The 14,788-nt window shown below is 47.9% G+C and overlaps 1 protein-coding gene across 5 annotated transcripts in view; it reads left to right on the forward strand.

Annotated features, from left to right (window-relative positions):
* Window positions 1-308: 308 nt before the first annotated feature.
* Window positions 309-14,788, forward strand: part of PDXK (pyridoxal kinase) — a 67,856-nt gene continuing 53,376 nt past the window's right edge. For 2 of the 5 annotated variants that reach the window (XM_078616378.1, XM_078616379.1), the window contains exons 1-3: window positions 309-718; window positions 8,289-8,343; window positions 8,758-8,793. In XM_078616378.1, coding sequence (XP_078472504.1) covers window positions 338-718; window positions 8,289-8,343; window positions 8,758-8,793 — 472 coding nt within the window. In that variant the 5' untranslated portion in view covers window positions 309-337. The remainder of the gene's footprint in view (window positions 719-8,288; window positions 8,344-8,757; window positions 8,794-14,788) is intronic. The other 3 variants (XM_078616381.1, XM_078616382.1, XM_078616380.1) reach the window with 2 other exon arrangements.

Genomic DNA, 14,788 nt, shown 5'->3' on the forward strand with positions numbered 1-14,788 from the left:
GTCTATTGTATTCTATGCAGGCTATAAATAGAATCAAGACGACCCCTAAGGGCACTGCTGATTGGCCAATGGATACCACGCCCTCAATTTTAATGACGTCGCCTTGTTAAAAATGTAACGTATATAATCGAATGACGTCATAGAACAGCCGGTAAAGTGATGTCACGTTAGAGTCCCCTTCCGATTGGGCAGCCCTCTTGAATCAACGTCTCAATGATGTCATCTCGCGAGTTCGGTCACGCCTACATTGCGCTCCAGCGCGCTCCGATTGGTCAGCGCTGAGCACGCCCACCGGCGCCGCTTGACGGTGATTGGCGGCGGGGCCGCTGTAGGAGCAATGCTCGCGCGCGCGCTGCGTACACACGTGGTGAGCTCAGCGCGGCTCTGTGGCTCAGCCAGGGCCACACCGGCGGGAGCCACAGCTGGGGCCACATCCACGTCAGGTCCGGGAACCACCAGAGCCACGCTGCTAGAGTCGGGAGCCGCAGTCGGAGCGAGAGCCACGCCGGAGCCGGGAGCCGGAACCGAAGCCACGCCGCCGGGTCTGGGAGCCGGAGTCCAGCCGGGTCGCCGAGGAGGAGGAAGAGGAGCAGCAGCAGCAGCAGAGAGCCGCGACGCCGCGCAGATGGAGTGCGAGCCCGAGTGCCGCGTGCTCTCCATCCAGAGCCACGTGGTGCGCGGATACGTGGGCAACAAGTCGGCAGCCTTCCCGCTGCAGGTGACGACGGGGCTGGGGGGAGGCGGCGGCGGTGGTGGTGGGGGGAGTTGTGGTTTTATTGGTGGTGGTCGTGGTGATGTTGGGTGGTGACTGGTTGGAGGTGGTTCGTGATGGTGCCAATTGTGAGGAGAACCGTCGTGATTGTGGCTGTGGTGATTTTTATGGTGGTAATGTTGGTGGAGGTGGTGATTATTCTTTGGTGGTGATGTTGCTTAGTGATGGTGGTGGGGAGTGAATGACTGCTGGTGTGATACTTTAATTATCGTCGTGGTTGGTGGTATTGGGGCTAGGCGTGGGTGTGGTGGTAAAAGAGGTTGGTGATGGTGAGGTTTGTTGTGGCAATGTTGCCAGTGGGAGCTTGGAGCGTGTATCTGTCAGTCACTCCTCCACTGTCTCCGTGTGGTCCATGTGGATGCGGTTGGTTTGGCGCACGTGTACGTGTGTACCTATGCTCGTGTGTCTGTGTGTACCTATGCTCGTGTGTCTGTGTGTACCTATGCTCGTGTGTCTGTGTGTACCTATGCTCATGTGTCTGTGTGTACCTATGCTCGTGTGTCTGTGTGTACCTATGCTCGTGTGTCTTGTGTGTACCTATGCTCGTGTGTCTTGTGTGTACCTATGCTCGTGTGTCTTGTGTGTACCTATGCTCGTGTGTCTGTGTGTACCTATGCTCGTGTGTCTGTGTGTATGCGAGTGAGTATGCGCATTGACCTGTGTGGCACGGTGGCTCTCACCGTGCGTTATGATCTCGGGTCACGCGGGGTCGATTCTGTCACAATCAGCGGCACCTGAACCCTGCTGTCCTTGGCCACCCTGAGATCGACCCACCCTTACACGATCGCGTGTGTTGACGCACACATCGTGGTACTGGACTCGTTCTGCAAGGTTGTCGGGGAGATGTGTTATACGCGACTTGTTGAGTTCTATGTTCTACCCATCACCGGTGCTTGCCGCTGTGTGCGAAATCCCAGGTGGATAGTGTGACGGCAGGTTGGCGCGAGCGAGTCATCTACACTGCCGTTGTGACGCCTGTACCCTCAGTTACATAATGCTGGAGCTTGGGTGCCTGGCGTGTGTACGTGTCGAGTTGTGGCTCGGTCTACCTCGAGTCCAAGGTGCACCTAGTCTGGCACAAGCACCGTGTTGACGTCACCGCCACTTCGTGGTGAATGGCGGTGGTTGTTGTTGGGTTATGGTACACAGCAATGCTTACATTGACTTGGATTAAATGTCTGCCCATAGATATCATCAGTGGCGCGTGAGGTTAGAACCTCCTGTACTGGACTCGCTTTAGGTTGACTTGGCCTGAAATTGGTACCTGCTGGAGGCGTTAATACCGACAATGGGGAGACAAATTCGGCCGGACAGGGGGCTGACTTTCTGGTGTGCCACTCCATCCTTGATGGGTGCTCGTGAACACCGCTTGCTCATCTGGAATATGTCTGAATTTGCTATTTGTCTTTGTACGCTGTCTGTTCTACTGTAGTGTTGCATTTAGCGCACTGTAATTCCATTGACCCAATAGGTATATCAACCTGCCACAATCCTCATGAGGAATGGTTCAGTGTGCTCATGAACATACGCACGAGGATATTCGTGGCTAGGCCAGGTGTAAGGGGACTTTTTCATCATTCAGGGCTGAACAGGAATTTCACTTTTTTTAACTGTCCGCATTAAAACCCATAGTTAAGTCATAAAAGTGACTGAACCCACAAAAATGATATACGCAGTATTGACAGTTTCGAAAATCTACCCCTTTACTGCCCGATTAGTGTGGCAAATATGCTTGCAGTGACGGGTAGTATAACACATTCCTGCGGAGGGAGCTGGTAGGAACGTTGGGTTGCTCGGTCAATGGCCAGGGTCAACGGCGGCATGGTGTATTCCGCAAATATGGCTGACTGTGAGGGCGGGCACAAGCCGGCATGAGTAGGTTAAACGTTGAGTTTTATAAGGGCACCACGGGGTGACCAGCCCCTCCCCACCCAGCCCCACCCCTCCCACCCCCCACCCAGTCCCACCCTCCCCACCCAGCCCCTCCCCTCCCCACCCAGCCCCTCCCCTCCCCACCCAGCCCCTCCCTGTACGACGAACACAATAATCAATCTTAATTTAGGAGCTTTCGTGACTGCAGGAATTATTCTTTGGTTCTTTTCGGTTAAGTCACGTCTAAAAATAAAATAATAAATTAAAATAACATATTACGACGTTTCGATTGCAACACAAGCAATCATCATCAGGTATAAAAGAAATAGCAACAAAAAATCTAACTAGAAAACTATAGACAGACATACAAGCAGACAGACATCACAACGGCACACAGAGAGAGGACACACATCGGCACAAAGAGAGGGGTTGTCTCTATGACGGTCCCTTAAATATAGAGAGAGCTTGTATGTCTGTCTATAGTTTTCTAATTAGATTTTTTGTTGCTATTTCTTTTATACCTGATGATGATTGCTTGTGTTGCAATCGAAACGTCGTAATATGTTATTTTAATTTATTATTTTATTTTTAGACGTGACTTAACCGAAAAGAACCAAAGAAGAACACAATAATCCCCTGCGGGCTGATGTAACCAGGAGGTTCCTATCAGTATAATTGACAGGCCTTTTCCAAGTGGCTGTGGGTGTTATGCAATGCGGCCCACAGGCCCTAGATAGGTTCCCCTACTCATGGGATTTGCATTCATGGCCATACCACTGCTTCACCCACTCGTAGTTTAGTAATAGTTAACTCGCGTGTGACGTTCTGGCATTAATAGGCGCGTAATCACAGCACTTGCTTGTCTTTATCGGGCTAAGTGGAAGATATTGGTTTTTTGCATGTTAAAACACAAGCACCCATCCATTTAATAAGCTACACAAAACCTTGTATGATACATCTACGGTCCCTTTTGTCAATCCACTACTGGATGATGGCCTCACCATGCCATGTGGCTCCTGGGGGTAATTTTGATCATTCACACTTGTCATTGGGATGTGATGAAGGCCCACTCATACCAATAGGAAATTAGGGAGGAATTTCCACCATTGTCCCAGGGTTTTGGCTTAGCACAGCCTTCCCATGCTGTTCAGTGTGGATGGTGAAGGCAGCTAGCATAGATGTGGGACCTTGGATGTATAGTACAACAATGGATTTTGCTGTACTGTCCCCGCTGTTGCCGACGGCATAGTCTCATGACACCGTTGGTTCATGGCTGCTGATGGAGATGAGGAGCGGTGAAACACTTTAAATTATTTTCACGTAAAAATACGAATTAATCTCGGTGGAGAGTGGTTGCGCAGTCGTTTACTCGCTACACAATGAACCGTGCAACCTCCGTTTGATTCCCGGCCATGGCCAGCATCAGCGGTGAGTGACATTTGAACTGGTTTTAAACCCTCCCCGTCACCAACCTGCAGCTGGCCAGTCTGGGGATGTATGGCCAAACAACCCCTCATGACCATATGGCATCGTGTGGTCTTCCTCCACTGGATTGACAATCCGCTGTAAATCATGATCACTCTTCACATTCATTCATATGCCTCTCACCGGGCTCTCTCCATCCGTACAGTGTCTGATCTTCCTCCCCACCTCCATTAACTACCACCTTAATCCTACCCTGTGCACATAGGTACATCGTCTTTGATGTGCAGTGTGTTGTGTTGCGGTTGTGTGTTAGGTGCTGAAAAAAATCCGGACTGTCATTTTGTAATCAGTGGAGCGTATGCCCCGGTATTATAAACGGGTTCTGAGTTCAAGACCACGAATCCTGGCGTTGTGCAATGAGCCCTGCCTACAATGAGATCACAAAACCCAGGTTATTTACGAAGTGGGCAACGGTGTCTCATTGCCGTGACGCACAGTTCTGACACTATTTATGTTTTATATTTTTGTTGTATGGCAAATGACAGTGATGCTGTTTTGAACATTGTAAATAGCTGAAGTTTGCGATATGGCAACTTGCTACGTAGAAGATGCCATTTACGTGATATATAGTGATGTTCTCTTAGAGCAAACAGCTTTATAATGATGTATTAGTCACAGTGACACTTCGGAGGTTATATGCCCTTGTTTATTACAATGTGACATTTGGCAGATGATGCATTGCCTCTTACATTTCCTAAAGTATTATATTCGTTGTGGAAACTGTTGGATTTGACAGTATTTTAAAAAATAATTTAATTTAATAAACTAACCCATACAATGTGTCTTTAGGCTTAATGCCGAGCAGCCATATATGCATCCCGTTGAACGGTTTAATCCAGTATCTTGTACATATAGTGGTGTTTGTAAGATGAACTGCAAATGTCCAAAACTTTCACTGTATTATACAATTTGGTATTAAGAAACAGATTAAATATCCATCGTATAACCTGCCTGTCATGTTTCATTTTGTCAAATGTATGTTTCTGTATGCTAAACAAGCATATTTATTATATATATTACACGTGGTTTATAACAGCGTAATTGCCTTCAACCTCATGTCATTTTTGCATGGCCATTATCTCCGAAATCTTTTCATCGAAATGTTATATTTTGTTGTTCGCTACGTGACTGCATAAATATCTGCTCATTCGAGGTTCTCGTTGAACTTTTGGAAAAGTAAATTATATTGAGCTGCCCTTTTTTAATTTTTCATAAACACAATTACACCCTGCAAAAAAAAATTGGTGAATAAAATCCCTAATTGATCGCCATCCTAAAAGGGAAATCAATAATAATTTACCCAACTCTAAACAGTGACAATCTTACGCGACATTACAGTCCGCAAAGGTTTTGAGATTTAAAGAAAGATTTGATGGGTAACTGGAAAAGTTGCACACAAATGGGTGTACATTAATGAGTGTAGTTAATGGCCTGATGCAGATAATTAACAAGTAAATGTAAATAATTCAAAGTAAATACTTAAGTATGTAGGTACAAGCAATAGTAAACAAATTAATTCACTTTTTGAAGCACATGCATGAAGCTGTTTGCATTCTACTGCATCAAACAATCTAATTTGTCTGTTTTTTATAAGATTAGTGACCACCCTCATTATTCTTCACTACCAGTCAAGAGTTGATTGTCAGGGATTCAGAATAATTCAAGAGTGGCAGCCAACAGAGGGACGTCGTCACCTGACTGCAGAGATGGAGTGATGAAATCAGCTCGTGTTGCTAGGTGGAATGTTACATCCCAGGACTGTGAGGGGTTGCGATGGCTTGGGGAAGCCTCCATCCACCAGTGGACTAATCATGGCTGATGATTATGATTATAATGAGCTCAATACACACTGTAAAAAATAAAATAACCCATCTGATGTGATGCTGCTGTTGCGATTGGAGCAGATGCTGTGAGTTGGGTTAGCCTTGGGTTTCAATTCCCCAGGTGGCCTTTAAAATAATTGACTGGCAAAATGGTCCTATTGCCTAGCCATGTGCATAGGCGAGATGAGAAGGTTGGGATCAGGGGTGCAGTCATGATGGGGCGGTGGTGGGGGGGGCAAGGAGGGGGTCTAAACCACTTGCACACACGGAGTGCCAGATGCCTCGCTTGCAAAGCAATCGTCGCGTTTGGATCCCGCAGTGAACGCTGTGTGCATTTACCATTTCTTAATGGCGCCGTGTTGACTATCATCTGATTCATGGACCTCTTTAGCATTTTTGTAGAGTAGCCATTATGATCTGTGCTCGTGATTTTTTTCAATCGCCCGCACGCGTGTGCGTCTGTGCGTTTTAAGGGAAAGTGGTGATGACGTGGTTGTGAGCCCAATGTGTTACGGGACCAATGAACCTGGGTTCGATTTTGATCCGTGAACTATACCAGTGGAAAATACATTTCTGAACCCAACCTTTCCTTACCTGAGGCATCGACACTGGTTAAATAGTGTGGTCTTAACATCAGCATTGGGTAGATGAAAAACAATAAGCTTGGTTTTGGCTTACCAACCTGAACAGGTGCTCACTAACAGCATGTGCCTCCGCATTCCCATCAATGCTAAAATAAACATCTGGCTTTTGACAGTAATTTTTGACCTACCTAAAATCAGTGAACTGGCTAATATCAGAGCCATTTCAGAGTAGTGTATATTACTTGCTCGGCCATATAGTTTAGAAACATGGTCATCAACAAAAAATGAAAACAACTGAAAAGTTTGCTTCGAAGTCCGGAGCGGCGCAGACTTGTAAATGACGTCAAGAGACAGCAGAGGAGCACGTGGAATACAGAACATGAGCAGGTTCATTCACACTCTAGAAGGAATATATTTGTATGTTGGACTTCTTTCGCACCATACGTGCTAATCGGAGGTCAAGTATGTTGACAGAGTGGCACAGACGGAGCGATGAGATCGGCACGTGTGCAGGGTGGATTGTTGCATCGCGGTACCCTGAGAGATGGCGTCGGCTTGGAATGGCCGTAATTCAGGAGTTGATCGATCATGCTTGATGATGAGTTTGATTCTATATTAAACCCTGCTTCTGGGGAAAGATCGTCCTGTCTCATTAATGTTTGGAAGCAGATGAATCTGGTATGGACAGATGTTCCCCTGGCAGAGCCATCAATGCACAATGTCACTGTCTGGTTGGGTAGCACACAAACAGAAGGGCTTCTCAGTGACCTTGAATTCCTGTGAGGCTAACTCTCGCTCGTACACATTTATAGGACGCGGTTACTGGTTGCCCAAATGCACATTTTTTCATTTGGAACAGAAAAGTTTCAAGGAGATTGTAGGAAAGTAGAATCTGTAAATATGTAATTGCCAAATTCTTCAGAATTTTTGGCTGCAGGTCTTTTGTTTTTACCACCGGCTGGGCATTGAGACAAGTCACGCTGATCAGCTCAATCTTGGTGGATCGCTGGAGCTCAGCAGGGATGAGATTAGTTAGCATTTGGATGGCAGACTTCCAGGCATTGGCAGTTGTTGTTGGCTTGGGGCTGTGAGGAGATGGGAGTATAGGAGGGGAGGGCATTACATGACCCATCCTACTGGATATCTGTGAAAGAGCTTTCTAGCACATCGGATTCCTCCAGTAGAAATAAATGTTATGATTCTGATATCCATTTGTTTTGATTTTGAGTGTTATAATCTCTTTAGTGTGGGTGTTTTTCTAGTGTTCTCCTACTCATTGATCCTTGGGCCCAGACCAGATATTTCACTTGGCAGTGGAGTGCAAGCACGATTAACACAAAACTCAACACACTCGTTAACGCTACCTTGAAAATAAATATATAAATGGTGACGTTTTAGGCAGTAGATGCAAAATGGCCATTGCCTTTAATGTGTCCTATTATATCCATTGCTGCATGAGGTTGTTGTTGATCCGTGTGTTGAGATGTTTCACCTAGCGGTTACAATTTTTTTGTGGTCAATCGCAGCGTATTGTGTGATAACCATTGGAAATCAGTGGGTTATCAAATTATTCACTCATAGGCCATATAAATACATTTGTGCTATTAAAGATTTCCACATTAGGTGGTGTCAATGTTTACTCTGGCCCACCTCCCAATGCAGCATGCACCTTTAATTCTTTCCTTTCTGAGGAAATTAATGTTATTTTGGACATGAGTCGGAATCTTAACCAGTTTTCTTTGTTTTACCCAGGTGTTGGGGTTTGAAGTGGACACAATCAACTCTGTGCAGTTTTCAAATCACACAGGTATGAACACGACCACAAGCAATTCCATTACATTTTCATGGTTTGTTTTGTTTTCTCAATCATTTGATTTGTATTGCTGTGCAGGGCATAGACTCTGTGTCACCTCGATATCACTATACCTTGCTGGCCTGTCTGCTATTAAGAAGGACCATTGCCCGAAATGTCGCATATTTAAGGAAAGGTTATTGACAAATAGAAGCCCCCCCCATATACAATCGAATGCTCAAAATTGAACTCTCCAAAGCTGTTGTGCATTGTGATATTGACAGTGTCGTATGTTTAATGGTTGATACAGAGTCACTGGGTTCTGCCTGTGCTACTTGTGTTTTATTTTTTGTTGCCTTTTATGCTTTTTTTTTATTTGGAGTGTTAACATTCATTTTAAGTTAGCCCGTTCTCTCATTCAATGTCTAGCAGGAATCCATGACTGCATAAAAGATGGCACCGTAGGTAAGACTGTTAACAAAACTAAATTGTCTAACAAAACTAAATTTGCCGCATTTTCCAATTTACTAATCGGTGAACACTAATCCTCTGTCTGCCAAAGTGGCTCCATCTCGTCCAGGAGATTAATTTGTTTGAATGTCATAATGCCAGATGCACAACACTGCGCTGTTCACACCTCTCCTGTAGCCATGCTCAGCAACCACAGGGGAGGCATTCGTCCTACAAATTGTCTGTAAAGGAGGGATTTGGCTTTATTACAGAGATAATAAGGCTTTAGTTATTGGAGGCAGTTCTTTAATTAAACACCGAGCACACTTTGTACAATACACACCCTACGGTGTTGCACACTCTGCTGCCACTCGCTTATACGAAACTCTACACTGGTTGCTAGCCTACACACAACACTCGCCGTCTGACACTGACGGCGCTGAACTAAGACAGCCAACTACCGTCCAGCAGCGCAATGTAGCAAGTGACGACAACAGCGTCGAAGGTGGCGAGACGACAGCGATGGTGGTGACGATCTTCAGCAGCAACGACTGGGACCCCCCCCCCACTCCACACGACAGCCTCGAGGTCCCCTCCCGGGGCCCCTCTTCTACTACCAGCGTGGCCTGCTGGCTCCGCCCCTGGCCACGCCCCCCTTCTGGAACCTTCTAGCGGGTTCTCGATGTGCCCCTTCAGTGACTTTCCCCCTCAATCGCTCTCGGGTCGATCACGTGGCCTGCTGTCAGTCAGGGCTGCTGCAAGCTGCAGATCCCCTTCCCTGCCAGCAGCCAGCGCTATGTTGCTAAGTGACCGATTCTATGTCACTACACCTGTACTGGATGAACTTGTTTGAGTGGGATGGAGCTACCTTGGTAGAATTGGTATGTACATGAAGTAAAACAATAACCAAGGGAGTCTAAGGTCCTGTCTGGTGATATTTAGTTGAGTGTATGATTACTATACAGTACGTGTTCAAAATGTGATTTTAAGATTTTTCTGTTAATCTGTCTTTTGTGGCACGAATGAAACATTTTATGGAATTTAATAAATGTTTATTAACTTTTCTCATCATCATACTTACCAGGCATTTTACACATTACCAGAATATACCTTCCCTGCCAATTCTCAGCTCTGGTGGTGCTCCTAAGCCAGACGTGTCTTCTTATAATAATCACTGCCAAGTGATAGAACCTCATGAGCTTGTACTTATTTTAGGCACTTATCATTCTCATAATCATCGCCGTCACAGTCATCATCGTCATCATTACCCATCATTGGTCTCCATGTCCAGGAATTTCGTGGGTCAGTTGCTAGATGACATCTCTCCCTGCCTCCCTTTATACCTCTCATCTCTTGCTCCAACACTCTCCTGTCTTCGCGTTTTTTAAGGCCTCTATAACGCCATCTGTCCCGCTCCTTCCTTGGCCCTGTTGGTCGTCTTTATTCTATACTCTTTGGTTCTTTCGGTAAAGTCACGTAGTTAGAAATAAATTAAAATAAAACAAATCACGACGTTTCGATTGCTACACAATCAATCGTCATCAGGTGGGAAAACCACAGCAAGATCTTTTTTTTGCTGAAGTGGGAGAGAGAGCTCCCGTGGCAAGATGTTATATAGTTAAGAAGGGTGGATGGGCAAGGGGGGAGAGAGAGGTGGGGGTAGGGGGGTGCTGCGTGAGCGCTAGGAGAGGGGACGTGAGGCTGGGGGGGGGGCTGGAAGTGGGAGGCCGAGAGAGCTGGGGATGGGGGGGGATTAACTCGGAAACAAAGACCAGTACCCGGCAGGTATGATAGATATGATAGACACAACCATAAAGCAGTTACGGTTTTATCTGGTTCTTTATTCTATTCCCATCTCTCAAGATAGCTTTCCTTGGCAATGTGGGCGCCGTGGTGACGAGATGTTAACTACCTCGCCTGGTATACAGGAGGTCGTGGGTGTGATCTCGACGCTGACGTCTGCTGCTGCTTTATATTTGGAGTTCTCCCCATCTGTGGTTGCATGGATCGTTCTCTGGATCCTCCACTTTTCCCCTCCACATTTAGAAACGTGCCTTTAGAGTATTTGGCTGCTTTACATTCACACATGATAAGCCACTTCGTTGAGCTATCATTTGTGGCCAGGCAGGTCACTTCTGGAAAAGAGCTATTTAGCTCAGTGGACCTTACCTCGTAAAATAATAATAGATTTTAGTATTTTTCCCTCTTCTTAATGTGACCATAGTTGCTTTGCAGAGATTCACCTTCTACTATGCCTCTGTGTCCTCTTCCTCACCCTATTTCATCAACTTCTCCTTTCCACGGCTTGTCCTTTATTGTCCTTCCTCCATCCTAAGGTTAACGTTTCCACAGCGTATGTTAGTGTTGACTCATTGTATGGTCAGCCTTGGTCAATCCACTGCTGGATGAAGGCCTTCCCTAGTGGCCACCATCTCTCGCGATTCTGCGATGTAATAATCTACGCATCGGCCACGCTCTATTCCACACCAGTGCTTTTCACTTTGATAGAAGCTGGTCACTGTTACTGATTTCTTCCCCTAGTTTCTCATGTGTTGTGGTAACATTGGCTACATCAGCTGTGATGACCTCGTCACCTTTTGCCTTGACAGCGGGCAGAGCGTGCGGTGTGTCGTCATGTGTGTGTCAATATCGATTTTAGAGCTCGGGATTGCGAGCCCCTCCCCCCTCGCCCCCCCCCCGCCCCCCAATGGCTTGATCAAAGAAAAATATCCCCCGTATAGCCTTAACAGACTGTTGGGGCAAGTGCTGTTTGCGAGCACCTATGAAGGCCAGCATGGCACACGAGGGAGTGGGTGGCCAGCACCACACCCGGCCGCCTTTGTCTCCTCAGTGGTGATGTTTACACACCGCACCAGGTACTCATTTGAGGCCGATTCGACCTATGGGAAACCCAGGACCGGTTCAAATAATCGTCACTGGTGTTGGCCGTGAGTGGGAATCAAACTCGGGTCGCTGGGTTCTTAGCCGCAGTACGCGAACCGGTACACTACGCCAACAATAAAAACAACCGCCATTCGCCACGAAGTGGCGGTGACGTCACCACGATGCTTGTGCCAGGCTATGTGCACCTTTAGGCTATGTGAAGTGTCGAACGCCTGCTGGCAGGAGGTTACGGGGCAGACCCAGGTGCCACGGGTCGACTGAATGACATGACTGGCTGATGCACCACCTCTGCCCCCTACTGTGCCAACTTGCTGTGCTTTAACCACCCGGCGCTCTGCTCGTTGTTGTGAGCGTCGCTCCTCTGCCCTCCGTTGTTGTTGGAGGGCGACTGCCTCCAACCGCCCAGTAGCATCCTTCACGAGCCTCCTCCACAGGCCGATCTTGACACCGCTGGGACCAGTCATCGGCAAGTCCACTTAGCTCCACATCCTCCTGTACCACATCACTCAATTTCTTCTCTAACCTGTGCTGCGCCCGTTTAGCCCCCTCGATCCGGCCGAACAAAAGCTGTTTAGGCATGCGGTGGCTGGACATGCCGGCTTCATTACCCAGCCAACGCAGCCTTGCCTGCCGGAGGAGTTCACCGATGCGACTTTGTCCAGATCTTTCAAGGATTTGTGAGCTCCTCACACAATCCAACCTGGTTAAACCCAGGATGGATCGTAGGCAGGCCAGCCTAAATGTTTCTAACCGGCGAAGATGTTCCCTTATGGTGGTCCACGTTTCGCAAACGTAGAGAAGGGAGGGAATGACTGTGGCCGAGAAGACGTGAAGCTTCGTGCGGAGCGACAGACTAGGTAGCTTCCACACAGCGTTACGCAACCGTTGAAAAGATAATGTCGCTCGACTGATTTGGAGTGAGACTTCTGCTGTTAAACTGGAGCCAGTCATGAGCATACTGCCTAGGTATGGGATACTCTCCACTCTCTCCACAACTGCCCTGTCACTATTTGGGAATTGTGGGGGTTGAGTGTCCGATGGTACAAATTACCCAGGCAGGTGCTTAGTTTTGGTGGGGCTGATGGTAAGTCCCCACCTCTTAGTGGCAAGCTCCAGGTTCAGCAGCAGTGCCTCCAACTCAATTACCAGATCATCAGCATATATAACATGTTTGAGCAATAGGGAGCCATCCCTTGACCGCACTGGGGCATCGATCAGCCTCCCATTGTATCTGTACCAGATGGAAATTCCTCCGGTACAGCTATTGAAGGCTTCACGAACTACGTGGTCGAAATAGATGTTAAATAATGTGGGAGCCAGAGGACATCCCTGTCGCACCCCAAGGTGTACAGGGAATGACTCCGACGCCTGGCCACGTAGTTTTACCCGGGCCTGCTCACCATCATGAAGGTCCTTAATGATCGTGAGCAGAGGGTCAGGGACTCCGAAAGCACGAAGAACAACCCAGAGCCAAGGCCTACTGATAGTATCATAGGCCTTGACCAGGTCAATAAAGCAGAGATGTAGGTCTTGTTGTAATTTCCTGCACCTCTGCTGTAGCAGACGGACAGAAAATATGGCATCTGTGCAGGATCGCCCTTTCCTGAAACCACATTGGGGCTCCGCAAGCCTCTCCTCAGCGTGCCTAGCAAGGCGATGTTGAACAATCATTGCCAGGACCTTTCCCGGCACACTGAGGAGTGAGATGCTCCTGTAGTTGTTACAGTCTGTGCGGTCCCCCTTCTTTAAGAGGGGGACCACCAGGGCATCCTTATAATCCTGCGAAACCCGTCCAGTGGTCCAGATTGTTATTATGATGTAATGTCGGGCAGTCTGTGCACAAACGCCACCCTCAGCATTTCGCTTGGGAGATCATCTCTGCCCGGTGCCTTTTCTGGTCTAAGGCTCTGGATCGCCTTCAGTACTTCCTCAACAGATGGCACCTCAGCAGCCACTCACAGGGGTGACTTCTTCTTTCAATATTTGAGGCACCGCAGCCTGAGCAGGGTTATCCCCACTTTGTCCCACGTTTTCCAGGCTGAGGGATTTCTCCTCCCCCAGGACCTTACAGAAATGCTCAGCGAATCTGCAAACCTGTTTCTGGGGGTCGGAGATTGGATCACCGTTCTTTCCCCTAATGATGGTAAAAGGTGTGGCGCTGCAGGTTACTTTTTTGATGGAATTAAAGAGCGATTTGTGATCGCGGGCCATTGAGGCAGGCTCCATCTCCTCAGCAACCCACGACCACCACCCATCCTTGCAGCGCCTTATGGCTCTCCGAACCTCCGAGCGAAGGCTGCGGTAAGCCTCCTCATTCTCTGACGTGGGATGCTGTAGCCGATGAGAGTGAGCCTGTTGCTTTTTCTCAGCCAGCTTTAACACCTCCTTTGTCAGCCAGGGTTTCTGGGGAGATCTGGACCGTGTACCCAAAGCAGGCATTGCAGCTGCATGAACCACAGTCCTAAACCTCGCCAATTTCCCTCGACATCAGGAGGAGTGGGGGACGATGCCAACTCCAGCCGCAAGCGATGATGACATTTTTGCTTGCAACTTTCATCAGCTAGCTGAGACCATGCCACTAAGGGTTTAAATGGGGTCCTGGGTGCACACCCACCACCGGAGTGGAAGAATGACAGGCACATCTTACAGATGACGAGTCGATGGTCAGTGGGCAGGTCAGCTCCACAGTAGGTCCTGGTGTCAAGGACATGGGCCTGCATCCGCTGTTCCGTCACTATGTAGTTCAGCAGATGTTCTTGCTTGGACCCGGCATGCATCCATGATGTTCTGTGGATGTGCCAATGCCGGAACAGCGTGTTGGTAATACCAGCCCATAGGCTGCACAAAAATATAGCAGCCTCCTGCCGTTGTTATTGAGCTGATCTGGCCCATGCCTTCCAATCACTCCAGACTAGGTGCCAGCATCATGACCAACTCGGGCATTGAAGTCACCCATCAAGATGACTTTATCCCGAGGGGCCACTTTAGCTAGCACCTTTGACAGGAGGTCATAGAAGGCATCGGACTCATCAGCCTTGCCTGCATCCCTCCATGAATGTTCGTCTTCAGTGGGGGCATACGTAACCACGACCACCACTCCTCGCCT

This window comes from Lampetra planeri, chromosome 50 (genome assembly GCF_965212315.1).
Source record: "Lampetra planeri chromosome 50, kcLamPlan1.2.h2, whole genome shotgun sequence".
In the NCBI taxonomy this organism is placed as follows: Eukaryota; Metazoa; Chordata; class Hyperoartia; order Petromyzontiformes; family Petromyzontidae; genus Lampetra; species Lampetra planeri.